At 44.1% G+C, this 27,017-nt stretch overlaps 1 protein-coding gene across 4 annotated transcripts in view; it reads right to left on the bottom strand.

Moving 5' to 3' along the window:
• The window catches only part of CALN1 (calneuron 1), a 140,069-nt gene that overhangs the window by 60,613 nt on the left and 52,439 nt on the right, over positions 1 to 27,017 (bottom strand). For all 4 annotated transcript variants that reach the window (XM_079955857.1, XM_079955858.1, XM_079955859.1 and 1 more), the window contains one exon: positions 11,841 to 11,965. In XM_079955857.1, coding sequence (XP_079811983.1) covers positions 11,841 to 11,965 — 125 coding nt within the window. The remainder of the gene's footprint in view (positions 1 to 11,840; positions 11,966 to 27,017) is intronic.

Raw genomic sequence — 27,017 nt, 5'->3', positions numbered from 1 at the left:
AACTTGCCCAGTCTTGTCAATGCTTATTTTGAGTAACCTGCATAGGATTCAGTGCCAGATTTACGTATAAGCTAAACAAGGTATAGCTTAGGGCCCCACTCTCTTGCCCCCCCCCCCAAATCACTATTAATATACTTCTTCTTAATTGTATTTCAGTTCAACAATTACTTTGATAAAATACATATTTTGTTATGTGCAAATGGCTTTAGATACCTATTAGGTCCATAAATGACCATATAGCATATATTCAACACAAAAAACAGTGGCCAAAGGACAGCTGGACATATAAGGGGCCCCATTACTTTCAGCAGCTTAGGTAAAGGTAAAGGGACCCCTGACCATTAGGTCCAGTCGTGGCCGACTCTGGGGTTGCGGCACTCATCTCGCTTTATTGGCCGAGGGAGCCGGCGTACAGCTTCTGGGTCATGTGGCCAGCATGACTAAGCTGCTTCTGGCGAACCAGAGCAGCACACGGAAACGCCGTTTACCTTCCCGCCGGAGCGGTACCTATTTACCTACTTGCACTTTGACGTGCTTTCAAACTGCTAGGTTGGCAGGAGCAGGGACCGAGCAATGGGAGTTCACCCTGTCACGGGGATTCAAACCGCGACCTTCTGATCGGCAAGTCCTAGGCACTGAGGCCTCATCAAACCTAAATCTGGCCCTGATAGGATTATAGTTTAGAATAGAGCTGTGGAAGTCCCACTCCAATCTGATTTGGGGCCCAAGGGACAGGTGGTGAGTAGCAGGAGGCTGCAATGGAGGCAGAGTCTCATGTGCATCTTGTTTTCCAACCTCCCATCTCCTTGCTGCCCAACTTTTTGTTTAATATCCTCTGCCACATCCACTTTTCTATAGCTCCGGATTGCTCCAGGTGGACCCAAGCCAGGGCGATAGTGACCCACCAGAGACAAATGCTGTATCGGCACAAATTTCTTCAGGATTTGTCAAGACTGATGCAAAGCCAGTTTATAATGGCTGCAGTTCCCATCAGCTCCAACCAAGTTATAGAGTACAGTCCAGATGCAAGGATGGGAAAGAAATTTGGGTGAACCTACTTCAAATCACATCAAATTCTCATACCTTTATTCTCATATATACAAGATTCCAGCAGGGTTCAGTACAATAAAATGACTCATCAAAAACCTGCATCTAACACTTGAGTTAATGTTGTACAGTATAGTATAACATTTGTGAATCTGCATTACGTGTTGCAGAAACCTGCGATTATCTCCATCTTACCCCCATCCTGAGTAGACATAAGGAAGGCTACCTTACAGTTGTCTGAATGCCACTCTCTACTAACAACTGACTTCAGTCATACTTGCCTAAGCAAAATGTGAAGCAAAACACAGCTATGCTCTGCAATTCCCATGTATTTGAATTTTTGGATACAGTTCCACAATACAGTGGTACCTCAGGTTACAGACGCTTCAGGTTACATACGCTTCAGGTTACAGACTCCGCAAACCCAGAAATAGTGCTTCAGGTTAAGAACTTTGCTTCAGGATAAGAACAGAAATCGTGCTCCGGTGGCGCGGCAGCAGCGGGAGGCCCCATTAGCTAAAGTGGTGCTTCAGGTTAAGAACAGTTTCAGGTTAAGTACAGACCTCGGGAACGAATTAAGTACTTAACCCGAGGTACCACTGTATGTGTAAAAGCATATATTAGTGCATATATTAGTGGGAAATATCCATTAAAATGCATATATTAGTGAAAATAACATGCATCCTTATTAGGGGAAATTGCTTGCCAAAATATGCATACTCTGCAAAATGTCTCATATAAATATACATGGAGAAATGTCCATTAAAGGTTACATACAACTTTGATCATGCTCAGAGTTACACCCATTGACATTAATTGATGTGACTAACTTTAATTTCAGTAGAACTACTCTGAGTTCAACTGCCTACAGAGGACTCTACAGTGCTTTACGTTCGCCCTGACACACGCCTTAAAATGCCAACAATATTTTGTAAGGACTTTATTTTTAATGTGAAAATATGGTGAACTGAAGGCTAGGAAAAAAGCGAGAAGCTAAAGAGAAGCCAAATTGCACAGATGAATGCATTTGAACTGCTGGGAAAGACTTATATCAAGACTTTACCTCCAGTTCTTTCCCTCTTTCCTCACATCCCTTCTGTGCTCCCTCAGTTCTTTCACTTGACAATTCAACAGAAGCAGGAATCCTTGTATAATGTGATACACAGATCCCCTTGGCATGAAGGTACTGGACCAATTAACACTTAATTTTATCTCAATGAATTATTATCATTGTTACTAATTGTGGTGGTAGTAGAATTAGAATTTACAGTGGTACCTTGGTTTACGAACTTTATGCGTTCCAGAAGTCCGTTCTTAAACCAAAGCATTCTTAAACCAAGGCGTGCTTTCCCATAGCAGAAGGGGACTCAATTTACAAATGGAACACACTCAACAGGAAGCGGAACATGTTCTGCTTCCAAGGCAAAGTTCACAAACCAAAACACCTACTTCCAAGTTTACAGAATCCTTAATCCAAGTTGTTCATAAACTAAGCTGTTCTTAAACCAAGGTACCACTGTACTAGAATAATTTGTCACTTGTTGCCCAAAAGGTCTCCAAGTGACTTATTCTTAAAACCACAAATTTAAAGACATTTTACCATGGAGAAAAAGAAACACACAAAAAACATTAACATTTTTAAAAACTACATACAAAATACACCCACATGCCATGACCTTGAACCTGTCAACAGTTGGGCAGCTGTGTTCTGCACTAGCTAAAGCTTCCAGATCATTTCCAAAGAGCAATAATAATCCAGTCTCAAGGTTTGGCTATTGACCAACTATTCACAAAACCCAGTTTTCTCAACCATCCCCAGCTGCTTTGTGCCTCTCTCCAAACCCTCAGATTTGACCAACCCCCCCCCCCCCACACACACACCTTTTTCGGGCCTGTGGGCACATTCTGCCATACGCAATACCAGAAAATGACTGCTGTGTTTGGGGGTGGCTAATCACAAAAGGATTCCTGCGGAGGACAACTCCACACACACACAATGCCCCCCAATCAATTCCTGTTGAAGGAACTCTCAATCTCCTCTTCTCTTCTCTACCAGCACAAATCCACTCCACCATTTATCTCCCCCTCTCTCCCACAGGAACATCACCCCAAAATGCACAGAAATAGATCCCGTCTCAGAATTACCTGCACTAAAACTCTCTTTGTTTCTCAGAATCTCTGCTGCTTCTTCTCTCTCTGGGCTGGCTAAGGAATCAAGACCTCCCCTCTCTGTTTACATAATCTCTCATGCCACCAGTGGGTGTTTAGGGTGCTTTCAAGTATTAGCTGTGCAACATTTCCAGTTTACAGAATGGTGTGTGTGTGTGTGTGTGTGTGTGTATGAGAAACAGAACGCTAACAAGTCATTAGAAGTGTGGGGCTGTGAGTGGCTGGCGTGGGTGGGTGCCATTGCAGGATTCACATGCCATGTCCACAGCAGGTTCTGAATTTCCCAGATGCCCCCATTGGCCAAGCAAACAAACAAACATTAGCAACCTTTCATCTAACCACTGCACCACACTGTTCTATTCCATAAGCCAAGCAATAAGTATTGCACATGTCAACCACTAGGTGGTGCCCTCTGCAAACAATTAAGTCCCCCCTCCCCCCCAAAAAATGTTTCAAAATACCGGCATCCAGTGTCTCATGTCGCAGGTAGTTGGTGCCATAGGATTTAATGGGCAATAAGAGCTTGAGTGGTTTTTAAGCGCTGCTTGGAACTTCATAAAATGAATTAAGGCTTGCCTTCCCTGACAACAATAAATAATGTCCATTAGTAAGCTCTCACCAAAATTGGAGTGAGGTATACAAAATGCCCGTTTAAGAAAATGAGTGAAAATGGTCAGCACGTCCATTTTCAACATTCTTAAACTTCCTATACTTGTGGCAATTTTTATCAGAGGCACCTGAAATCAGAGGCACCGCATATCTGCGGATGCCATCAGTCAGATCATGCATGGCAAGTTTCAAGTTACTAGCTCAATGGTTGCCAACTTTTCATAAAATGTATGTACTGCTTGACTGTAAAAGCAGTTTACCAAAAAGAATAAATCAATAAAATCATAAATAAAACAGTTTAAAGCGGCTATTTAACACACTCAAATAGTAACTAAAACCAGTGATCGGCTAAAAACAGATTTAAAACACATGTGCACAGTAGGCTTGGCAAAATGGACATGTTTTGAGTAGGTGCTAAAAACAGTACAGTGAAGAAACCTGCGTGATGACAAAAAGCAAGGAATTCCAAAATGTGGGTGCTGCCACAGTAAAATAGCAACTTTTTACAAATGCAGAATAAATATTATTTGGTACCTGTAACACTGTAATTTCTGCAGACCGAAGCAATGGACATATATACAGTAAAACAATCTCACAAGTAGACTGGTCCTAAGTTGTTAAGGGCTTCATATACTAACAGTAACAAGAACTTTATAAGCTTTAATAATAATAATAATTTTTATTTATACCCCGCCCTACCCAGCCAAGGCCAGGCTCAGGGCGGCTAACAAGCAATAATAAAAACAAGTTGAATGAATACCACTTAAAAATAAGAGGAGGAGAAAGGAAAAAGAAAGAGGGCGAGGGAATCAAATTGGCTCCAAGCCAAAGGCCAGGCAGAACAACTCTGTCTTACAGGCCCTGCGGAAAGAAATCAGATCCTGCAGGGCCCTGGTCTCATGAGACAGAGCATTCCTCCTTCCACCTTAGGGCCCAGGACCACTAGGGTGTTGCTATTTATGGACCTTGAGGCTCTCCGTGGGGCATACCGGGGGAGGTGGTCCCGTAGGTACGAGGGTCCTAGGCTAGGGTTTGTTGTTGTTGTTGTTTAGTCGTTTAGTCGTGTCCGACTCTTCGTGACCCCATGGACCAGAGAACGCCAGGCACTCCTGTCCTCCACTGCCCCCCGCAGCTTGGTCAGACTCATGCTGGTAACCTCGAAAACACTATCCAACCATCTCGCCCTCTGTCGCCCCCTTCTCCTTGTGCCCTCCATCTTTCCCAACATCAGGGTCTTCTCCAGGGAGTCTTCTCTTCTCATGAGGTGGCCAAAGTACTGGAGCCTCAGCTTCACAATCTGTCCTTCCAGTGAGCACTCAGGGCTGATTTCCTTCAGAATGGAGAGGTTTGATCTTCTTGCAGTCCATGGGACTCTCAAGAGTCTCCTCCAGCACCATAATTCAAAAGCATCAATTCTTCGGCGATCAGCTAGGGTTGGCCACTGTTTAAACAGGATACTGGACTAGATGGGCACTGACCTGATCTGGCAAACTCTCTGGTTGATCGGACTGTGCAGGGGTCAAAAGGGGCCTGGGCTGGTAAAGAAGTTCATGAGGCATAGTGCAAAAAAATTAATAAGGAACAAAGATTTTCATAGATAACTGGCATGGGCATGTGCAGAGTGCACCTGCCTTGCCATTAGGGAACTTCTGTATCTAATACGACAATTCCACAATACAACAGTATTCTTAGACTTAAGACACAAACTCACAAACTTCCAGCCCAGTATTCACACACTTGTCAAAGCCCATCAGGTCCATCCATCTCATTAAAGAAGGTAAAAAGTATGGTTTCCGTATTTACACTTGCTTTACTTCCTTATTCCCTCCTTCATGGTGCCGTGGCACTTGAGCACTAAGAAATGTTGATGATATATTGATATTCCTTGACTTTATTTTGTTTACATTCAGAAGGATTTGGGTTGAGGCCCACAGAAACTTTCTAAGCTCATCAAGGAGCCAAGGAAAGCCACCGGTTTGGGAAGCCTTGACATCAAACTTTGAGGTTTATAGTGACTGAACCTGTCCTTGGTTTGGGTTGGGTTCCTTTGCACCCGCCACCTTAGCTAAAGGGGAAGCTATGTACTGTTTAAATACATCCAGCTCACCACAGTGGACAATTCAATGACCTGGGTGCAGTGTGTTGTATCTTTAAGCCAGCTTTAGAGCAGACAGCTCATCAACTAGATGACTGACCTTTTCAACTGGATCGCCTGAGCACCTTGGCTGTGCCACAATTTGTTCCCAGGCGAGAGCGATCAGTTCTGCCCTAGTTCCCTCTCAGCTGGGTCCATTTTTGCCCATGCTATACTTCTTCAGAGTGTAAGAAGGGGATCTCATGAGTGAATTATTATCTTTACAAAGCAATCTTCATCACGTAGAACATTGGAACGTCAGGGGGAATGGGTCTCTCTTAGTCTTCTTGCAGATGTGGCAGTTTTATAATTTTTATTAATGACATCTTGAAGCAATTTCACAATGAGAGAGAAGGAAAGAAAGAGAGAGAGAGAGAGAGAGCGCAATTGCATATGCAAAAATCTTTCAAAAACTAACACAGATACCTACTAGGAGGCAAATCTTCACTGAGGAATCTTGTTGAAATAAGAAAGCCCCCCACCAGTGGCATTGATAATCTTATACTCCATGAGCTTAAGGGATGGTGGCAGGTGGGAGTACTAGGCAGGGACGTAGCGTGGGTTGTGTGAGCCCTGGGCATGCAGTTTTTGAGAGGGAACAAAGTAGGTGCTCACACGTGTCCCCAGTAGAGCTGGTGTTCCTCTCCACCCACCAAGGGCCACACCAACTAGCTGGGCTCCCCCCTGTATGGCAGGCAGGCAGGCAGGCAGGCAGGCAGCTCAGTGTGGCCCCGCTTTGCTCTGGTATGGGTGGGGTTGCTCTAGCAGCGGCGGCAAGTGCTGGGATGGCACCCAAGTGGACAGTGCATGCACTTATGTGCCCACCCTGGGCACTAGTAACTGACACTACGCTGCTGGTACCAGGGAAAGCTGCTGAGAAAGAGTATACCAGCCTTTGAACTGGACCCTAAACTAAACTTTCATTCGGTGAAGTTTGGTTTTGAGACTCGGCACCATTTGACACGGAAGACATAGGCGCCGACTCCATGGGGCCTGAGGGGGCCCGAGCCCCCTCAAAAATTCGTTTGGGGGGGCTCTGCCCCCCCCAATAATTTAAGAAAATTATTACCGTAAATTTCGCTCTATAACACGCAGATTTTTTTCTCCTAAAAAGTAAGGGGAAATGTCTGTGCGTGTTATTGAGCGAATGTGTGGTCCCTGGAGCTGACTCGCCGGAGCGCAGGGGCAAAAATAGGCAAAAATCAGGCAAAAATAAGATCGGGCCGGCGGGCGGAGGGAAGGCGGAAGCTGCTGCTTTCCTGCATTCTGCCTCAGGGTCTTACTGCCCACCCGCTTCTGTTGCTGCGTTTGCTCAAACTCAACAAAGAGCAGGGAATCCCCTGCCCTCCTGGCAAGCAGAGGGTTAAGGAAAGGATCGAGTCCTTCCTTCTAATTCTTTCCTAGTCACACTGCGCGCAGGCTCCAGCCCACCACCTCCTCCTCTCCGTGCTCTAGGGACTCGCAGGTGGGAGAGAGAGAGAGAGGGCTGGCTTGGGGGGGGGACTTTTGCCTTCCTTTCCTCCCCCCCACCCCGTTAAACTCCTCCTCTGCATTCTTAGCCAGCTGCTTCTCCGCACACCCCTCTTGTGCTTCTTGTCCCTTCTGTGTTTTTCCTTCCCTCCCCATTTAAAACGTGGTGACAAAGCACGGATCCACATGGATCCTCAGGATTTTTGCATTGGGTCACCCCAAATTCACCATCAGATCACATTACATGTCCATGGCTACAGTCTGTACCAAAAAAATCACGCACCCACTGTTGCCTGGGGCTGCAATGGTGCAAAAACGTGGTTACAAAGCATGGATCCACAGGATCTTTGCACTGGGTCACCCCAAATTCACCATCAGATAACATAGCATGTCCATGGCTACAGCCTGCACCAAAAAAATCACGCACACACTGTGGCCTGGGGCCACAATGGTGCAAAAACGTGGTTACAAAGCACGGATCCACATGGATCCTCAGGATTTTTGCATTGGGTCACCCCAAATTCACCATCAGATCACATAGCATGTCCATGGGTACATCTTGCACCAAAAAAATCACGCACCCACTGTTGCTTAGGGTCACAGTGGTGCAAAAACGTGGTTACAAAGCATGGATCCACATGGATCCTCAGGATTTTTGCATTGGGCTACTCCAAACTCACTGTCAGATATTAAAAATCTTTATAAAATAGAGAATTAAATACATACAGAATGTTAAATTTTCAGTTTCGAAATATTAGTACTAGTTTAGTACTGTATTTCTATATTACTATAGTACTGTATTAGTTATTTTCAAATACTTAAATATTTTTAGGGTGTAAGACCCAATTAAAGCCCGTTATTTACATACAGTGGGACGCAGGTGGCGCTGTGGGTTAAAGCCTCAGCGCCTAGGACTTGCCGATCGAAAGGTCGGCGGTTCGAATCCCTGCGGCGGGGTGCGCTCCCGCTGCTCGGTCCCAGCGCCTGCCAACCTAGCAGTTCGAAAGCACCTCCGGGTGCAAGTAGATAAATAGGGACCGCTTACCAGCGGGAAGGTAAACAGCGTTTCCGTGTGCGGCTCTGGCTCGCCAGAGCAGCGATGTCACGCTGGCCACGTGACCCGGAAGTGTCTCCGGACAGCGCTGGCCCCTGGCCTCTTAAGTGAGATGGGCGCACAACCCCAGAGTCTGTCAAGACTGGCCCGTATGGGCAGGGGTACCTTTACCTTTACCTTCTATTTACATACAGTATTACAGTATTTACATACAGTATTAGGTATACTGTATTAACTTTATTAACTGTATTAAAGCATTAACTTGGAGATATTATTTTTATTTAATGAACCCTCAGCCTTATTCAAAGTAAGCTTAAATTAGCTATTTCACTTATTAATCAAAGTGCTATTACTGTGCAACAGCAATATTTTATGTTTTATTCTTTTAATGATAGTTTAGGATTTATTTAAATATCATTTCAGTCTTTTCAGAGCTATATATTCACTGCTCTGTAATAGTTTATAAGCATAATTGTTACTGTAAATTAAATTAGCTTTTTACGAAAATACCGTGCGTGTTTATGTTTTGTTTCTTTTTTCAAAGCCAAAAAGTGTTTCAGGCTTGTCGAGTTTCCCGGAGTGTGGAGTTATAGGGAGTCGAGTTTTCGGGGTTCTAATGTTGATCATATGACTCTAAAATACTTTTAAAAAACTTTAAAACTCACTAATTTTCATCTAAAATTTAGAAAACTTCCCGGGGCAGGACCCCGGTATGGGCCCCCCCAATATTTTTTATAAGTCGGCGCCCCTGACGGGAGAAGGCACTTAGAGACCCTGCTGAGCCCTTAAGCTTATGGGCTGCTCTGCTAGCAAGAAAGATAACACAGGTAGTTATAAATAGAACAAAACTACTGCTAAAAAGTTCAAGAGAGAGATCATCCTTCTAGTTTTTGTATTACTTCAGCCAGTATTAAGGGGAACAAGCATTCTACCCATGCATGCTGTTATAGAGATCTCAGAGAATCCAAATCATCTTCAACACAAATGGAACTTTCTGCCTCTCATCTTTAAGCGCCCCTAGGAAGCAAATGTTTTCAGCTTAGCTGAAAGACTGGGACATCACCAGAAAGCTTTGATTGCAACAAAAACTGTGCTAGGGAAAAAAATGTGTTGGGAATTCCCATGAGAAGCTGATTGTCTAACAGGTGAAGAAAAACAGACTATTAGCAAAAAGCTCTTGCAACATTATGCAAAAAACAAAAAAACTGCACAGATACTTCATGCAACTCAAGCAGGGGTGGGGATGGGGACAAGACAGAAACCAATGTGCTGAATTCACACTCACAGTTTTTATAACACAGCTATCAGAGAGAGCACCCATTATGCCTCTTTCCACTACGGAAACTCTTTCATTCAGAAAGATACATTTCCGTTCATAACCAAGTCTATGAGTCGAGCCCATCTACAAGTTCAGAAGAAGGACGTGCCACTGCGAACCCTGAACTGGGCATCAGAATGTGTGTGTGTGTGTGTGTGTGTGTGTGTGTGTGTGTGTGTGTGTGAGGCAAGGCCTCTTTCCACCTGCCTTGCCCCACTCTCTGCTTCTCAATGTGTATTGTATTGTTTTATGTACCGTGGCTTGCCATTGTCTTATTGATTACAGTTTAGATATTATTGTAACTGTTGAGTGGATTTCTGTTTAACTTTTATATGTTGATACTATTATTTTATACTATTCTAATGATTGTTGAATGTTACTTTTTGGATGGAGGTTGCCTATTTTAAAGTTATGTTTTATTATCACATTTTTGTATTGCATTAGATTGTTATAAGATGTACATTTTTTGTTTCTTCAGCTTGTAAACCGCCTTGAGTATTGTAAGATAGAAAGGCGGTATACAAATTAAAAACGATGATGACGATGATGACGATGTAACAGGTGTCCCTTAAAGAGAACCCATTCATACCCAAAACTTTCTGTAAGATTAACCAGAATGGAGGAAGTCAGGTCTGAAGCATTGCCTTCACATCTACACACCTGCCCTGTCTGAAAGTAAAAATTAAGAAGGGACTGGTCATGCGCAGCTCTCATGTCCCACCTCAGTGGATTGTTGTCTAATGCTAATAAACAAATTGTGTAAAACAGGGGTGGGGAAACCTGTGGCCATCCAGATGGTGCAGAACTACAATTCCCAATAGCTACAGCCCACATGGGCAAAGGCTGGGAGGTGATGGGCGCTAGAGTTCAGCATTATTTGGACAGTTACAAGTAAATAATGCATCAGGGAGGTCAGTTTTCTTAGTGCAGAAAATATTGATCTGATGTGTAGAGATCTTTCCTATTTTAATTAATTCAAGAGGGTTTTGGAAGCTTCTCCATGTGAAAGAAACAAGCAGAAGGTTCGTGATGTTTGGGTTATTCCTTCAGAATAAGCTGAGTACAACTGGTTTAAACTGGTTCTCTTATCTTTTTCTGTCAAGGTCATGCTGACTATGAAAGTAAGGCCAGAAGGAGCCTGAGTTTCACTTTCTCATTCTATATCTTTTCCTTCTGCTGTGGTGTTCTGTACATAATATATTAAGGTATTAAGGTTTAGACTTATTATAAGTTATTGTAAGTCTAAGTTAAGTCTGCTGCAATTGGATTTCTTATGGACAGTGCCAATCCTGAATGTATGGGATTTGTGACCATTAATAATAATAATAAATTATTACCATTATGCTCATTTGCCTTCAGTAGCAGTAAAGCTCTGCTGGATGAAATACAATTGCCTCTGGTCTATTTTTGGGAATCCTGCAATGTGTTTTAAATTTTTATTCTGCTAACTATACAATGGAGTCTGCTCTGAATCAATATTGAGTAGAACTCCATGACAGTAACATAGCTTTGCACGATGATATTGGCAGTTTGCTTTTCAATTTCTTTCTTAATGATCCTTAGCATGAAATCTGCCTTTTTCACGGCTATGGCACACTGGGTTTACATCTTATTTGAGCTGTCAACTGAGACCCCAAGGCTTTGCTCCTGGCCTCTCACCTCCAGTTCAGACCCCATGAGTGCATATATGAAATTAAGCGGGTTGAGGGTTTTTTGTTCCAACATGTATCCTCTTGCAGCTTCCCAGTTTGTTGATCTGAGAAAGGCCAGTGGGAGGAATTATCTTATGCTATCTTCAATTGGACTTCAATAGATGCATGGGAAGATGGAATCTAGTCCCTGTGATCAGCAATCTCACAATTATTATTATTATTATTTTTAAAGAGAATATTTTAAATTTTCAGACACACTACCGAAGTAACCATTTTCTGGCCCATCCCATGCATATCTTTCAACTCACAACTTGCAAGGTCATAAGGATTTAATTTTTAAAAAACGGAGCGCCATGATTCTCCAACTTGTTGGTGAATCATCCTTACCGTCCAACTCTTCCACTGAGATGTTGGCCAACTGCTCACTGTCACTGCCAGCTGAGAGTGACCGGTTCAGATAGTTCCCCTTGTACAACAGCCCAGCCGTGACATGGTGGAATGGCATCTTCTCCCTAATGGGAGAGAGAAGAAACTATGTGAGATCTCCTTTGGATAGCAGTCCAGGCTTCTTCTGGAAACAAAGCAACAACTGTAATAAAACAAAGGGTGAATTAATTTGACGGAATAATAGAGATCTTGAAGAGTTAAGGTGGTTGAACACCACTGCAATGCTTTTTATTTATGTTCTGAAATATTGTGTCCTCTCTTTCCCAAGGGGACCTCTAAGACAGCTTACGGAAATGTGAACACCAAATATTAAATATGTAACACACAGCATCAAAGATCTCCACTGCATCCGCATCAGAAATACTGCTTTACATATGGATAACTTCAAGCCATATCCTTCCACATCCCAGGCTTAACTTATTCCCCAAATCTTTCCTATAGACCAAATATGTATTGCTTGTCAAATGGTGAGGAGCAATAGATGCAAGTGGGCTTTTGTCAGGGGCTGGGCAGAGGAGGAATGGTGGAGACAGCCTCCCCATCCTGTCCCTTCCAGGGAGGAGGAAGAGGAAGACTGTATAGATTTGCAACAGGGGTTTGAGGGAGACAGCAGCTCAGAGACAGATGAAGGGGAAAGTTGGGAAATCCTGGGAGAGCCAGAGCAGCACCTTGCTGACACGTTGTCATTAGAAAGCATTCCAGACCCTCCATCTCCCAGAACCTGGTGAGCCTTAAAAGTAGGAGAGCAAAGAGCTCAAAGACAGAGGACGTGTAGCAGTACCCGTAGAGGAGACAATAAGAATGAGGAATAAGGAAGTGGGAGAGACTGGGGGTGCAGATTCACTTGGGACAACGCCATTATCCAAGAGGCTGGGTCCTATAGCCTCTCTGTGTAAAGATTTAAATACAAAAGAGCTATAAGAAACTTTTCCTTATCTTTGTACTTTCCTGGGCAACCAGCCGGGAGCTGCTGACAGCATCCTGACAGCTTTTATTGGGAGGGTGTTCCATAACTGTGGTGACATAGCCAAAATGGCACTGGCTTTTGTGCCCACCCACCTCATCAGTGACTCACAAAATGCGAGAACATAAGAACAGCCCACTGAATCAGGCCAATGGCCCAACTTGGCCAGCATCCTGTTCTCACAGGGGCCAATGAGATGTCTTTGGGAACCTGAGCAGAAGATCACTCTGCCTGCCTGTCACTCCCAGCAACTGGTATTCAGAGGCATACAGACCCTAACATTGGAGGTGGAATATAGCCATTGTGGCTAGCAGTCATCCACAGCCTTCTTCTCCATGATTCTGTCAATCCGCTGGAGAATCACAGTACCTGTTGGGGCTGCAGAGACTAGGAACTCCCATGTCATCAGCACCACCAAAGTGACCTCTCTGGGGTGCAAGCCTGGGCAGTTTGTATAGAGGTCTTGGGTTGTCCAGACAACAAGACCCCCTCTCAGTCTCACTGATGTGCTCCAAACAAAAGCATAGCAATACATTTGGCACCAGCTTGGCTGCCACAGTTGCTGGAAAGAGGAGTACAAGATGCCATCCAACCATCTTAGACACTCCACTCTGAATTTGTTCAGGGTTTACTCCTTAGCCTTTTCTTCTCTCAAAGATGTCTCACAAGGTATATTACTGCACTGAATATATATTGTAGATTGGAACCTATTTAAATAAATCTTAAGCTTTAACCTCAAGGCTGGATTACTGCAATGTGCTCTATGAAGGGCTGCCCTTGGGTCTGGTTTGGAAGCTCCATCTGGTGCAGGATGTAGACTGCTGATGAAGGCATCTGGAGAAGTAGTAGTGACACCATTGTTAACGCAGCTGCACTGCCTGCCCATCTACTACCAAGCCAGGTTCAAGGTCCTTGCATTAGTTTTATAAAGCCCTAAACAAGTGAGGTCCATAGTACCTCAAGGACTACCAGAACCTTTATATTCCAGCTTCATCACTGAGATCATCTGCAGGAGTGCTGTTGGTCATCCCTTGAGCTAGCAAGGCTTTAGCATTATGAGCCCAATATTTTTGGAATGCTCTGCTAATAGAGATTCATTAAGTGCCTTCTGCTTTAACTTTTAAATGACTGCTGAAGACTTTTCTGTTCACAACTATGCAGTAGTTAGCCAATTTCTGATTTTAACTTTTAAAATATGGTTCTGAATGGATGGTTTTGCATATAGTTGTTGTGAACCATTCTGATATTTTCTTATTAGTGATTTGTTTCTTTTTTTCTTTGTTTGTATGTATGTGTGTGTACACACACACATATATGCATAAAACATTTGATTCCAGTAGAAGTGCCCGTTTATCATCATTTACACATTATGAAAACTGCAGCAGTTTTCTTTGCTATCAGATCCTTCTCCAGTTTCCCTGCTACAGAGAGTTAAAGGCCACTTTGCATCCTAATCTATCAAAACTGCACTTCCAAAGCACCAACTTACTCATCAAATGTCCTATAGAAAAGAAAAATTGATGCACCTTTTGCCAAGTCTGAAATACCGGATAGCTTTTGGCTTGCTTGTTTTCTTACTGGACAGAGTGTTCCAAAATTGTCCCATCTTATCAGCAATTGTCCCATACCGAGCATGTAGATGTAAATTACATCAGTATCTTTCCCCCCTGAACTTGCTGCAAAAAAACATTACAGTGAAGGGTTTTATTAATGCCAGTTTATTAAGTTAAGATCTGGCTTGAAACGAAATGCTTAAAATTCAAGACGCTCACATATATTGCATTGGAGACCTGAATCAAAGGAACAGCTAAAATCAACACCCCAAAATCCATTGCCTTCCTTCTTAGGATCTAGGACCCCTTGGGTTACTAGCTGCGATTAGGAACTGCAACCCAAAGCCTCAAGATCACCAGTATCAAAAGTTTTGGGTCCAGGCTAAAGAGAAATGATATGGTGCATTAGCCTACTCATGAGTAAGACATCCCCAATAACTCCTGCACTGCCACTTGTTGTTGCAGACCCATAGTATAAAAGGCCTCCTTCTTAAGCCTTCTAGTTGCTAGAGACAACAAGGGTATCTCTCTCCACAGTGCTTTGCCTTGCTGTGCCTTGCCTGAACTCCCTATGATATCAGCAGCAGAATGTTGGCTGACTTCGTCTCTGGAACATGTTTGAATCTTCATCCTTGACCTTGGTTTAACTGGACTCTGCTGCACATGCCACCCAGCCCTCATTGCTTGAAGAAAGGCATATATTTTCTGTAGCCCGCCCCCGCCCACACTTCCCCCACCACTACACCTCATCAGCCCCCATGAAGAGCAACATAGTCCTAGACCTCATGGAGGGTACTGAGGGAAGGAGGTCATAGCCCCCACAAGGCAGCCTTATAAAGGTGTGGCCTCACCCCATCATCCTACACCAGGACACAGCATATTCTGAATCCACATACCCCACTGCATCCCAATGGTGGGGGCAACCTTCCTCCATTTGGAGGAGCACCATCCTCACAAGACTAATTCCTTGTTTGAAACACATGCGTGGAAAGTGGTTCTGAACCTTGCAACCTGCCTGGGGTGATCTTCCCAGATCCCTTTTGAAAGTGACCTTCTAATCGAGTTAATGCACACCTTATCAAGCTTCTGTTGCTGTCATGGGAATGTTGGGGGTGACCCTGGTTCGAGCGAGGGCCCAATTTGCACACAGAGAAGTTCCTTGCTAACCCAAGGTCATCTCTCTCATCCCCAGAAAACTCCATCAGCAAATGCAGAACCTCAAAGTCACTTCAATGCTCTTGCAAACTAACACTTTGCCAAGCACACACACCACTGCAGCATAATGCCAGCTTCCCAATTTGCTAGCTGCCAGAAGAATGGTGGTTGAACTCCAACGTGATTGGTGACATGCCAGAAGCTGGACCTCAGGGGGCACACAACCCTCCATCAGGGTGTGAGGTGAATGTGACAGTATCGAGAAATAAAGTGAACAGCGATCCTGAATTCACCTTTGGTCTGATTCTATCCAAAGTGGATGAGCAGGTGTTGGAAGCGGGAGACACAAATACAGTGGTACCTCGGGTTACATATGCTTCAGGTTACATACGCCTCCAGTTACAGACTCCGCTAACCCAGAAATAGTACCTCAGGTTAAGAACTTTGCTTCAGGATGAGAACAGAAATCGTGCTCTGGCAGTGCGGCAGCAGCAGGAGGCCCCTTTAGCTAAAATGGTGCTTCAGGTTAAGAACAGTTTCAGGTTAAGAACGGACCTCTGGAATGAATTAAGTACTTAACCTGAGGTACCACTGTACTGGTGTAAGGTTGGCAGGAGCATTCAGCGAAGGAAATGCCACAAAGGGGAAAAGAACAAAACACTCCTCCAGAAGCATCAGGACCCTGATGAGATTGTCCTCCTAACACCGTTACTTTCAAGGGCTAAACTAGACTAGAGGACAACTGTGTCCTTGCATCTTAGTGACTGCTGAAGTGTGTATGTTGCCAACCTCAGGTTCTGGAATCCCCATGCGCCTAGACTCTTGGCATTCAGGTTACTGGGAGGGAGAGGTGACAAATTGTGCAGAACATTAGGGGGATGATGACACAGGCATGATGGTGTGATGGTGCATGATGTGTGAAGTCAAGACATCAGAAGAAGCCAGGGGTGGAGCTGAACGCACCAGTAGAGTGGCTTCAGTGGTCAACGGCTTCTCCTCTTTCATACCCAGCCTCCTCCTCCTCCTGCTTCTGCCATTGGCTGGGGATTGCTTCCCCTTATGTGGCAACAGCAGGAGGAGAAGCCACTGAACCCACACTGTGCTTCACTCGGCTCCACAATTGGCCTCCTCTTTCTCCTCCCACTGCAACCACTGGCTAGAGGCTTTCCCTTCATGGTAGCAGGAGGAGGAGCCAGCCACTGAAACCATGCTATACTCAGCTTCCTCCATCCCCTGACCATTCTGAACATTGGGGAGGGGGTCATATGGGGGGCCAAAAGAGCTGGGCCGCTAGGAGCTGGTGCCTATGCTGGGAGTTTAGGATTGGAGTTGTAAGTGACCAGTGCACTCTTCTGAGGTTCTGGGGGAGGCTCAGAGAGAGTGCAGGCTGCTGCTACATTCTGAGTAAACCACAAAGGTGAATGGAGGCATTCTGGGGCAATGAAAAGTAATTGTGTGAGTGCATCCCAGGTTCCCTTCTGTCTGGGGACCTGCTGGCAGCATTGCAGGGCTGCTGTGTTGCAGCTGGGCAATGAAGAGGACTTGAGAGACTGTCTTGGGCTTCACCTCCTTTGAGCCCCATGGTTCTAAGGGCCAGGGCCCAACTGTCTTCAGTTCAACGGACACCTTTCTGGGTTAGTCAGAGTGCAAAGTGAAAAGTTTTGCAAATGATGTATTTGTGTACCAGAGAGAGAGAGAGAGAATCAACAGGATTAGAATAGGCATGGAAAGATAGTTTAACACTTTCCCATCTAGCTAAAATCCTGGAAAGATAGTTTAACACTTTCCTCCCTAGCTAAAACCCTAAGGAAAATCTCCGTGGCCATTCATTTCCTCCCAATGCAAATATCAGTTTTAGAGAAGGAATTCTGTCAGGAAGGGCCGCAGCATGGGAGGAAACAGTTAAATTCACCTTCCTTGCCTACTTTGTGTCAATTAATTAATTAATTTTATTTATTCCAACCATTTATATACCCATTATCACCATGGTCTCTAAGCCATGTACAGCAAGGTTAAAAGATACAGACAAGATCAATTCTGTGAGAACTAACCATAACATTACAAAACTTGCTTAAAATGCTTGCTGAAATATATCACTTGACACCAGAAGTTTGTCCAAAACTATTCCCAGGTCTCGGAAGGTTTCTAAAAAAAATAATGTTCCCCAGTATGTAGCAAATCCAGACCCCTCTTCTGAGCAGCAATATCTCATCCCCACATTGAGACTCTCTCAGCCTTCTATCTAGCTGGCCCTGCACATGAAACAGGTAGAATTTCAGAGAACTCTACCTTGAAAATATTCACATTGAATTTTGTCTTTTGGCACCACACCTCAACATTTTCCCATGTCATTGGCACCAATATCTACCATGACCACCAACTTCTCGCCTTGTCTGACATATAGCCCCACACAATACAGACTGGCATAATACAGTGGTACCTCAGTTTTTGAAAGGCTTAGTTCATGGACAACTTGGAACCCAAACACTTGAAACCCGGAAATGAGTGTTCTGGTTTTTGAACTTTGCCTCGGAAGCTGAGCGTGTGCCTAGGCAACACCGCCTGTATGGCTGCGATTCAGCTAGGCGCCGGCTGCGGGACACCTAGCAGGCCACACCATGGCCCCCATCTCACCCCCAAAGAAGTGGAAGAGGTGCTGGCTGCCTGAGGCCCAGCAGGCCACACTATGGTCCTAAACCCTGACAAGGAACACTTACCTAACCAAGAGCGAGGTCAAGTGATGAACCTGCTAGGAAAACAAAGTGAGCCTGGGCTGAAGAGCATCAGCCCTTTACCAGCCCTCACCCCATCCCCTCGCCCCATTACCTGGCAAGGTAGCCAGGTAAGTCCACCCACCAGCTGGAAGGCAGGTAAGCCCACTCACTGTAGGTGGCAGTGGTGTAAAAAAAAAGCAAGGGAAGGAATGGCAGGAGAGGAGTCACCAATTTTGAATCTGGAAGAGGACCCCGACCCCCCCCCCCATCCAAATAATGGCTATCATCAGCGCAGGTAAGAAAAAAAATCACATTTTCAGTTTTTTTTAAAAAATCATCAATACTGTTGTATTGATTTTACAGTACAGTACATTGTTTATTGCTTTCATTTTATGGATCAATGGTCTTGTTAGATAGTAAAATTCATGTTAAATGTCTGTTTTAGGGGTTGTTTTTCATCTTCTGGAACAGAACAAAGCAGAAAAACAGAAAAAGCAAGGGGGGAGAGACTGTTTATAAGATTTGTTACATTTGACATAGTAAAAAGAAAACCTTAAATTTTCTTGTCCCTTGTTACAGAAAAGTCCATTTTTTCCAGCAAAACATTCATAATTTTGACCCAAATCATATTAGAAAGAACATTTTAAGTATGACAAACATCTTACACACATTCTATGCCCTAGAGAGGAAAAAAGTCTTGTAATGTGCTGAGTTTGTCTAATTATTACACTTATAAAGTTGCTTCTGCGTTCACCCTTACGTGTACTTCTATTGTTTAAACCCAGAATGGAAGTTGGATAGCTTGCTCTGCAAATCTGATAAAAAGGACAAAGCATGGCTTTTGAGTCACCACTTTCTGCCTGCAGCGCCTTCACTGAAGACAATTAGCTGCTACTCCATTACTCCAAAGTGAAGTGAATTTAGGGTGGCTCTGCTCAAGGGCAGGTACAGGGGAAGAGGCAGGGAGACACAATTTATTTTGCAGCAATCTCTGAAATTCTGAATGGGTGAATTCACCGCAAGCATGTTAGACCTACAGAACAAACAAACTTAGAAAATCAATGTGAGCATTGTTGAAAGTTCCCAAAGGAAGTCAAAGCTTGAGCGACAGGGCCAGGGGGGAGGTGGGAAAGGCTTGGGAGGGAGCAAAATATTTCACAAAACCGCACAGTCTCCATTCAACTCTTTTCCTGCTCCCACTAATAATTTTCCCCTGTTGCTCTTCTCTCTCTCTCTCTCTCTCTCTCTCTCTCTCTCTCTCTCTCTCTCTCATTCTCCCTTCCTTCCTTTCCAAGACCCTTTAATGCCTCTTTTTTTGCTGAGAAGAAACTTTACTTCCTTCTCCTGCTCACACACTCACAGTGCCATCTTAAAAGCCAAATCAGAGTGAGGGCAAAAGCGAGAACAGAGTGAGGGCAGCAAAACATTTCTCCCTGACAGTCAGAATAGGAATGGAAGGATCCATGGCTGGGAGGGAATCAACGGCATAAAGACTCCTACCCACCCCCAGCCTCAGCACAAAACAAAACCTACACACAGAATACTTGCACACTGGAAAGAAGACTAGGCTAAACATTTTCTCCCTGCTAGAATGTTCAGCAAGCTTTTTGTGTATGGAGGGGCATCCTGTCATTGGAGCCCCAACATGCAATTTGAAGTTAGTCGTGCAAGCACTGGTTGTCCACCTCAGTGAGAACTAGGCCTCAGACATTTATGGGTATAAATAAATTACATTCAAGGGACTGTCTCCAGCTTTGTGATCACAGGAACACAGGGATCTGTTGTATACTGAGTCAAATCATTAGATCCATCTAGCTCAGGATTGCCGACCCTAACTGACAGTGGCTCTCCAAAATCTTCCCAGCCACGCCTGGAGACACTAGGGATTGTACCTCTGCCTGCAAGGCAGGTGTTCTGTCTCTGAGCTACAATTCTTCCCCATTCAGCTCCCCTGTTGAATGCTGAACCCTTCGACAGCACAAGAATCTCCATCCCACCCAAAATGAATCCATTCTGAGCACCAAAAGCACTAATATTCAACTAACATCTTTTCTCCTTTCTTGTAGAAGCATTTCAATCCTTGAATCTCTTTTTTCAAAAGCAGGATGCACTTAATGAAAAGCAATCATGTCTAACGGCGCGTTTTCCAGCATACCCCCCTTTTTATATACGCCAATAATCTCATTACGTAAGATTTCTGTGCTTTCTTCGCAAGACGCTAACGAAAGTCAAAAGTTGTGAGCGACACCAATTCTCATCAGAAGTCAGCTGTCAGCAAAATACCCATTTCCCCTGGCAATGGTGCAACTGCCTCTATCCCCTGTCAAAATGCAAGATCATTTATATTGTGACTAATGCACTCGTAAGTTGACTTTCACTGTGATCCAAAACTATTTGGCAAAGGAACGTATGTGAAAGTAGGGAGAAGAGATTATAGAATTGTAGAGTTGGAAGGGACCCAAGGGTCATCTAGTCCAATGCCCTGCAATGCAGGAAGATCAAAAGATACATAATATTTCCAACTAAATAGAAAGCAAAACCCATCCATAGGTTGTTAGCCTGATGAGCAGATTTTATTTTTCCTCCTTTAAGAATGCAAATCGTTTGCTTGACATAAAACACTGTTCGTGGACCATTCCTATGTACACACACAAACTGGACACTGGGCAGTTGTTGTTTTCTAGGTAAAGGTAAAAGGGCCCCTGACCATTAGGTCCAGTCGTGGCCGACTCTGGGGTTGCGGCGCTCATCTCACCTTACTGGCCGAGGGAGCCGGCGTACAGCTTCCGCCAGCATGGCCAGCATGACTAAGCCACTTCTGGCGAACCAGAGCAGCGCATGGAAATGCCATTTACCTTCCCCCAGAGCGGTACCTATTTATCTACTTGCACTTTGACGTGCTTTCGAACTGCTAGGTTGGCAGGAGCAGGGACTGAGCAACGGGAGCTCACCCCATCATGGGAATTCGAACTGCCAACCTTCTGATTGGCAAGTCCTAGGCTGTGTGGTTTAACCCACAGCGCCACCCGCATCCCATGTTGTTTTCTGGTTACTCTCAAATGAGAAGAAACACGAATGTTATTAAGGCATTTAATTCCATGTCAGTGGCTAACCACTGTATTTTCATCAGCCTTTAAAAGAAGGAGGAGGGTAAAGAAGAAAGGGTTTAACCTGGAAAGGCAATGGACATAAGTCTTCAGCCTGCATGAGAAGCACTTAAGTTGTCAAATTAAAAACAAGTTCATTTCCCTTTTTGGTACTAAGAACACGGTGAGATCTTTAAGGACATTGCAAGTACATTTCATTGCTTCTCTTCAATTAAACCATCTTTTGCCATGGACGAAAAGCGTCAGCAGAAATGGAATACTGGACAGAAACATGCTATGCGATGTAATGAAATGACTTGTTTATTTTATGGCATTTATAGCCCAATATTTCCTCCAAAAAAGCTCAAACTGATGTACATGGTCCCTTCCTCCCATCACAACCCTGTGAGGTACATTAGGCTGAGAGGTAATGGCTGGCCCAGTGTCACTCAGTGAGCTTCATGGCTGAGTGGGGATTTGAACTGAGATCTTCTGGGTCCTAGTCTGATGCTCTAACCGCTACAACACTCTGGCTCTTTTCTCTTATAGGTTTTGAATGTATCCTGCTTTACACGGTGACAACCAAATGCTATTCAGAAGCCTGCAAAGGAAGGCATCAAAGCAACAGCCCTGTTACACTGTTGCTCTGCAAGTATTCAGTGGAATTCAGAGTAAAACAGAAACTAAAACAGATCCTTTCTCTGTCTTCCGGACAACTTTAACTAGTGGGTGGGTCATCCATCTGTCAATCACCATATATCATTGTGACATCAGGTGCCAACTTAAAAGGGGCTCATGAAGCCCATCTGAAGGCTGAGCTGACTGACACTAGGAGCCTGCTTCTAAGGAGAAGGCTCTCAGCACTCATCAGCTGATTCCAAGTACCAGGATTTAAACATTAGAAAAAATGGGGTCACCGTTACCAGTCATGGTGGACCCTTTGGGGAGTGCAGACCCTAGACCAGGCTTCCTCAAGCTCAGCCCTCCAGGTGTTTTTGCCTACAACTCCCATGATCCCTAGCTAGCAGGAGCAGTGGCCAGGGATGATGGGAATTGTAGGCAAAAACACCTGGAGGGCTGAGCTTGAGGAAGCCTGCCCTAGACTCTGCCTGCCCACATACCCTCCAACATTTTTCCGATGAAAATAGGGTTGTCCTATTCAATTATTATGATTATAATGATTACTGCTACTACTATTTATACCCCACCCATCTGACTGGGTTGGCCCAGCCACTCTGGGCAGCTTCCAACATATATAAACACATAATAAAACATTAGACATTTTAAAACTTCCCCATACAGGGCTGCCTTCAGATGGCTTTGGGGTCAGATAACTCCATACCCTCTAACATTGCTCTGATGAAAATAGGGATGTCCTACCATATCCACCTCCAACATTTCTCCAATGAAAATAAAGGTAAAGAGACCCCTGACCATTAGGTCCAGTCGTGGCCGACTCTGGGGTTGCGGGGGTCATCTCGCTTTATTGGCCGAGGAAGCCAGCGTACAGCTTCTGGGTCATGTGGCCAGCATGACTAAGCCACTTCTGGCGAACCAGAGCAGCGCAAGGAAACGCTGTTTACCCTCCCGCCATTTATCTACTTGCACGTTGACATGCTTTCGAACTGCTAGGTTGGCAGGAATAATGAAAATAGGGACGTCCTAAAGGAAAGTGGGGCATTCCAGGATCAAATCAGAAACCAGGATGGCTTCTGTAAATCTGGGACTGTCCCTGGAAAATATGGATACTTGGAGGTTTTGCTTTCACTCATGTGAAAGGCTAACATGGGGTTTCTACAGCTTCTGTTTCCTTCGAGTACCTGCTACTTGCCTTCAGAATGGAGAAAAGACTTTCTACCAATCTACAGGGGAAGTAAGTTAAGCTGGCAGACCTGTCATTCCCCACATTTTCCGTGGATCCTTTTAAAATTTTATTTTAGCCAACATAATACCAATTGTCAATCTTCTAGCTTTTTGGTCTAAAGCTTGACTTTAGTGATGAGAAGCATTTTCTCTGAAGTGCTGCAATATCAAATGAATGGCACACAGGCAAAGTAACAAACAAACAAATATTTTTTAAAGCCAACCAAGTCCTAAAACTTCATCCTTTGACACTTCCATTTGAATCACAGTTCCCCTGCTGTACTACTTGAACTTTAAAAGAAAACTCAGGTGCCACCATCCCTCCAAAATTGTTCTCTGTAAAGACAGGTAAAAAAAGCAGATACTTTGCTTTTCCCAAACAGGAGTGTACAGACTACATAGACTATAAGATTTTGTTCGGATACCAATTTGGCACTTCAGAATAGCAGCCCTCAATGACCTGAGGCAGCCCAATTTGACTCAGGGTCTACCTGAGGATGCTGTATGTTTTTTTCACCTCCCTTCATTATTTGATTTGTGCAGGATTTACCCCTTAGCCTTTTATTCTGCTGAAGATATCCCGCAAGGTAGCGAAGGTTTACGATCAGTGTTTTCCTTCACATGGATTATTCAATATGACCATCCACAAGAATCTCAATAACTTATCATTGCAAGCCAACTGAACACTTCACCTAACATAACCTCTTTCCCCTGCATCCCTCGCGTCATACACAATTCAGCATAGAATCCTTCGGAATCAGCTGAGGACATAAGCTTTCTGAGCAAATTTTCCTAATGGTTGAGTAAAAATTAATGTGCCGTCATGAGTCAGTTTTTCAAAGCAGGACCCAGATGTATTCAAACCATTGCACAGTTGTTTAAACCAAACACAGGCTGTGCCCATAACACTGTGCGTAGAATTTAAAAGGCAGTAGTGTTTACAGATGCTCTATCCAATTAATATTTTCTATTTGACTTCCTTTAGTAATGCTTTCTTTCGAAATGTTTAAGATCTTTTCTTTCTTTCTTTCTTTCTTTCTTTCTTTCTTTCTTTGCCCACTTTGCTGTGCTAAATGTGCATTCTGTAGTTGACCTCTTTTGTAATGATTTATTTTGAAATCCTTAAGACAATATTTTAGTTTCCTGTAAATTGCGTTGCTTTGAATGTGTATGTATGCCATGGCTGACTTTCTTCAGTAATGTTTTATTCTGGACTGTTTCATTTGATGTTTTAATGTGCTGTGAACTGCTTTGAGGGTTTTTTCCTTAAAAATATAAAGTGGTATAGAACTGACATTAATAATAATAATAATACTCCTGCAAAAAGAAATCAAATCAAATCAAAGCACCTGACTAGAATGGATGGAAGTAAACCAAAAGAAGGAATATGGGATCTACAGAAGTACATGTGATCAGTGTAGCTTTAGCTGATAAAGAACTACTGCAGTGTGTTCGTGCGAGAGTGAATTTTCACTGGAACACAAGAAGAAGCCTTATCCACGGTCAAACCCTCCGTCTATCATGCTCCATAATGGATACACTGAGTATCTGACAGCAGCTCTCCAGGGTTTCAGACAGGAGAGTCTAATGATGCTTCTGGTAGACTCCAGCATCCTTAAATGCAGAGCATACACTGTACCACCGAGCCACAACTAGAGGCAGGGGAGAAATTGGATCCGGTTCATATTGAAAGGTGGAACCCAGCTAATTTGAAACAGAAAAACAACCATCCTTCAAAATCCACACTTCTGCACATTTTGCTAAGTGATGTATATGAAATTGAATATGCATGGGGTTAAGCGTGCATACAAGTGCATATATTAATGAATCCAGCTTACAGAAATGCATTATGATATTAGGAGAAAGTACACTGCAAAAAAAGAAATGTGTGCAAAGGTGTGTATGTTAGGAGAAAGTTCCAGAAAGGTGCTGGTGAATTTTCATGCGGGCTTGATTTATATTTTTTAATCACAGCCTCATGTGGAAATGTGGAGAGCTGACTTAGGACTTGGAACAAAATGGGAAAACCGAAATTGATTTGCCGATCACTTGCTAAAATTCACATTGCCCTTTGTCAGGCTGGCAGCTCATAGACTCATGTGCTCTAGTTAGCTCCCTCAATACCAGGAACAGTCCCAATTTCCCAAAGCCTACCCCTGATGAACCACTCAGGCCCAGCATCACCCAACGCTACCCTGAGAGACAGCTGCCTGGATCTCACCACATTGTCTGATTAGGATGTGAGAGAAGTGCGTCATAGGACCTTAGAACCGGTCATATCTGAGCTCAGTCTCTCTCAGAGCTGCTGTGGGAATAACGGAGGTCTTTGGAGGAAAGGTAGGGCAGAAATATAAATATAAATACAAACACATGCACAAGGGTGTGGACTCATCCTAAATGCTATTGACGGAGGGGGCAGTTTGTGTTCATGCCAGTATTATAGGCTTCTCTGGCTATCCACTGCCAGGCACAGGATACTGGACTAAATGGATTCCATGTGATCCAGCAGCACTGATATTTTTAACAGAGAATGCTCATCTTAACAATTAGGCCAGGCTTCCTCAAACTCAGCCCTCCAGATGTTTTTGGCCTACAACTCCCATGATCCCTAGCTAGCAGGACCAGTGGTCAGGGATGATGGGAATTGTAGTCTCAAAACACCTGGAGGACTAAGTCTGAGGAAGCCTGAATTAGGCTAAACCAGTGGTTTTCAACCAGTGTGCCGTGGCACCCTGGGGTGCCTTAAATGATGGTCAGGGGTGCCGTGGACAGCACTGGCCACTTTCTTTCTTTCTTTCTTTCTTTCTTTCTTTCTTTCTTTCTCTCCCTCCTCTGATGCCCTCTCACATCTCTGCCTCCCAAAGGCTTGCACAACTGTTTACTGCAGCAGTCCTGGCTATAAGCTCCCCAGGTGAATGGTGCCTCTCTTTGGGGCAAGGGGGGCAGCTCAGAGACCAGGGGTGGCGGCAGCAGTAGTTGCCCAGAGGACTCCCAAGGAGAGGGGAGAGGAGAGGAGAGGAGGCTGAAGGAATACTCCACAAGGGAGGGTGTTTGGAAAAGGGTGAGAGGCTACCAGCTTTGCAGGCAAGGGTTGACATAACTGGGCTCCTGAGCCCTACAGGGGTGCCACAGAAAGAATGTACAGTAGTTGGTTAAGGGAGCTGTGGACTCAAAAAGGTTGAAAACCTCTGGGCTAAACCATTCATCCCTCTAACCCAGTATAATCATCATTATCATCATCATTTTATAAACTTCCAGCTCATTCAATATATAGATCATTAAAACCATTAAGACATCATAAAATTATAAAAACATAAAGTACAGAACAAATGACTAACAACGAATCAAATTAAATCTCTGGAAATGAGTGGCGAAACTCATTGTGTGCAGGCAGCAAAATATCAGACTTGTGGGTGCCTGCCCAATTTCACTGGGGACTGCGCCAGCTCCAGAGTGCTGGTGCTACTAAGCTAAAAAGCTGTGGGACAGTCAGCAAGGCTGCTTGAGATTATCAAAGTCATCTGACCAGGGTATAATACTACGGAATTTCAAGAGAATCTGTTTTACTGGATCAGACTTGTGCCTGCATGTACATGCCAGACTTCTCCCTGGAATGGCATTCTCTCTTCCCCTACTTTCCCTAGCACCCCAATTTCCACACCCCCCCTGCCTCCCCTGCATCAGACACTCTTTTTGTCATCTCTCCCCTTTCTGTTCAGCTGCTGATCTGAACATTGGAAAGTACTTAGAAACAAAAGCTCTTCCAACTTCCTCCTTGAGCT

The sequence above is a fragment of the Podarcis cretensis genome, assembly GCF_951804945.1.
Source record: "Podarcis cretensis genome assembly, chromosome: 15".
Taxonomy (NCBI): domain Eukaryota; kingdom Metazoa; phylum Chordata; class Lepidosauria; order Squamata; family Lacertidae; genus Podarcis; species Podarcis cretensis.
The sequence above is the reverse complement of the archived record's forward strand: the minus strand, read 5'-3'. Positions and strand labels throughout refer to the sequence as shown.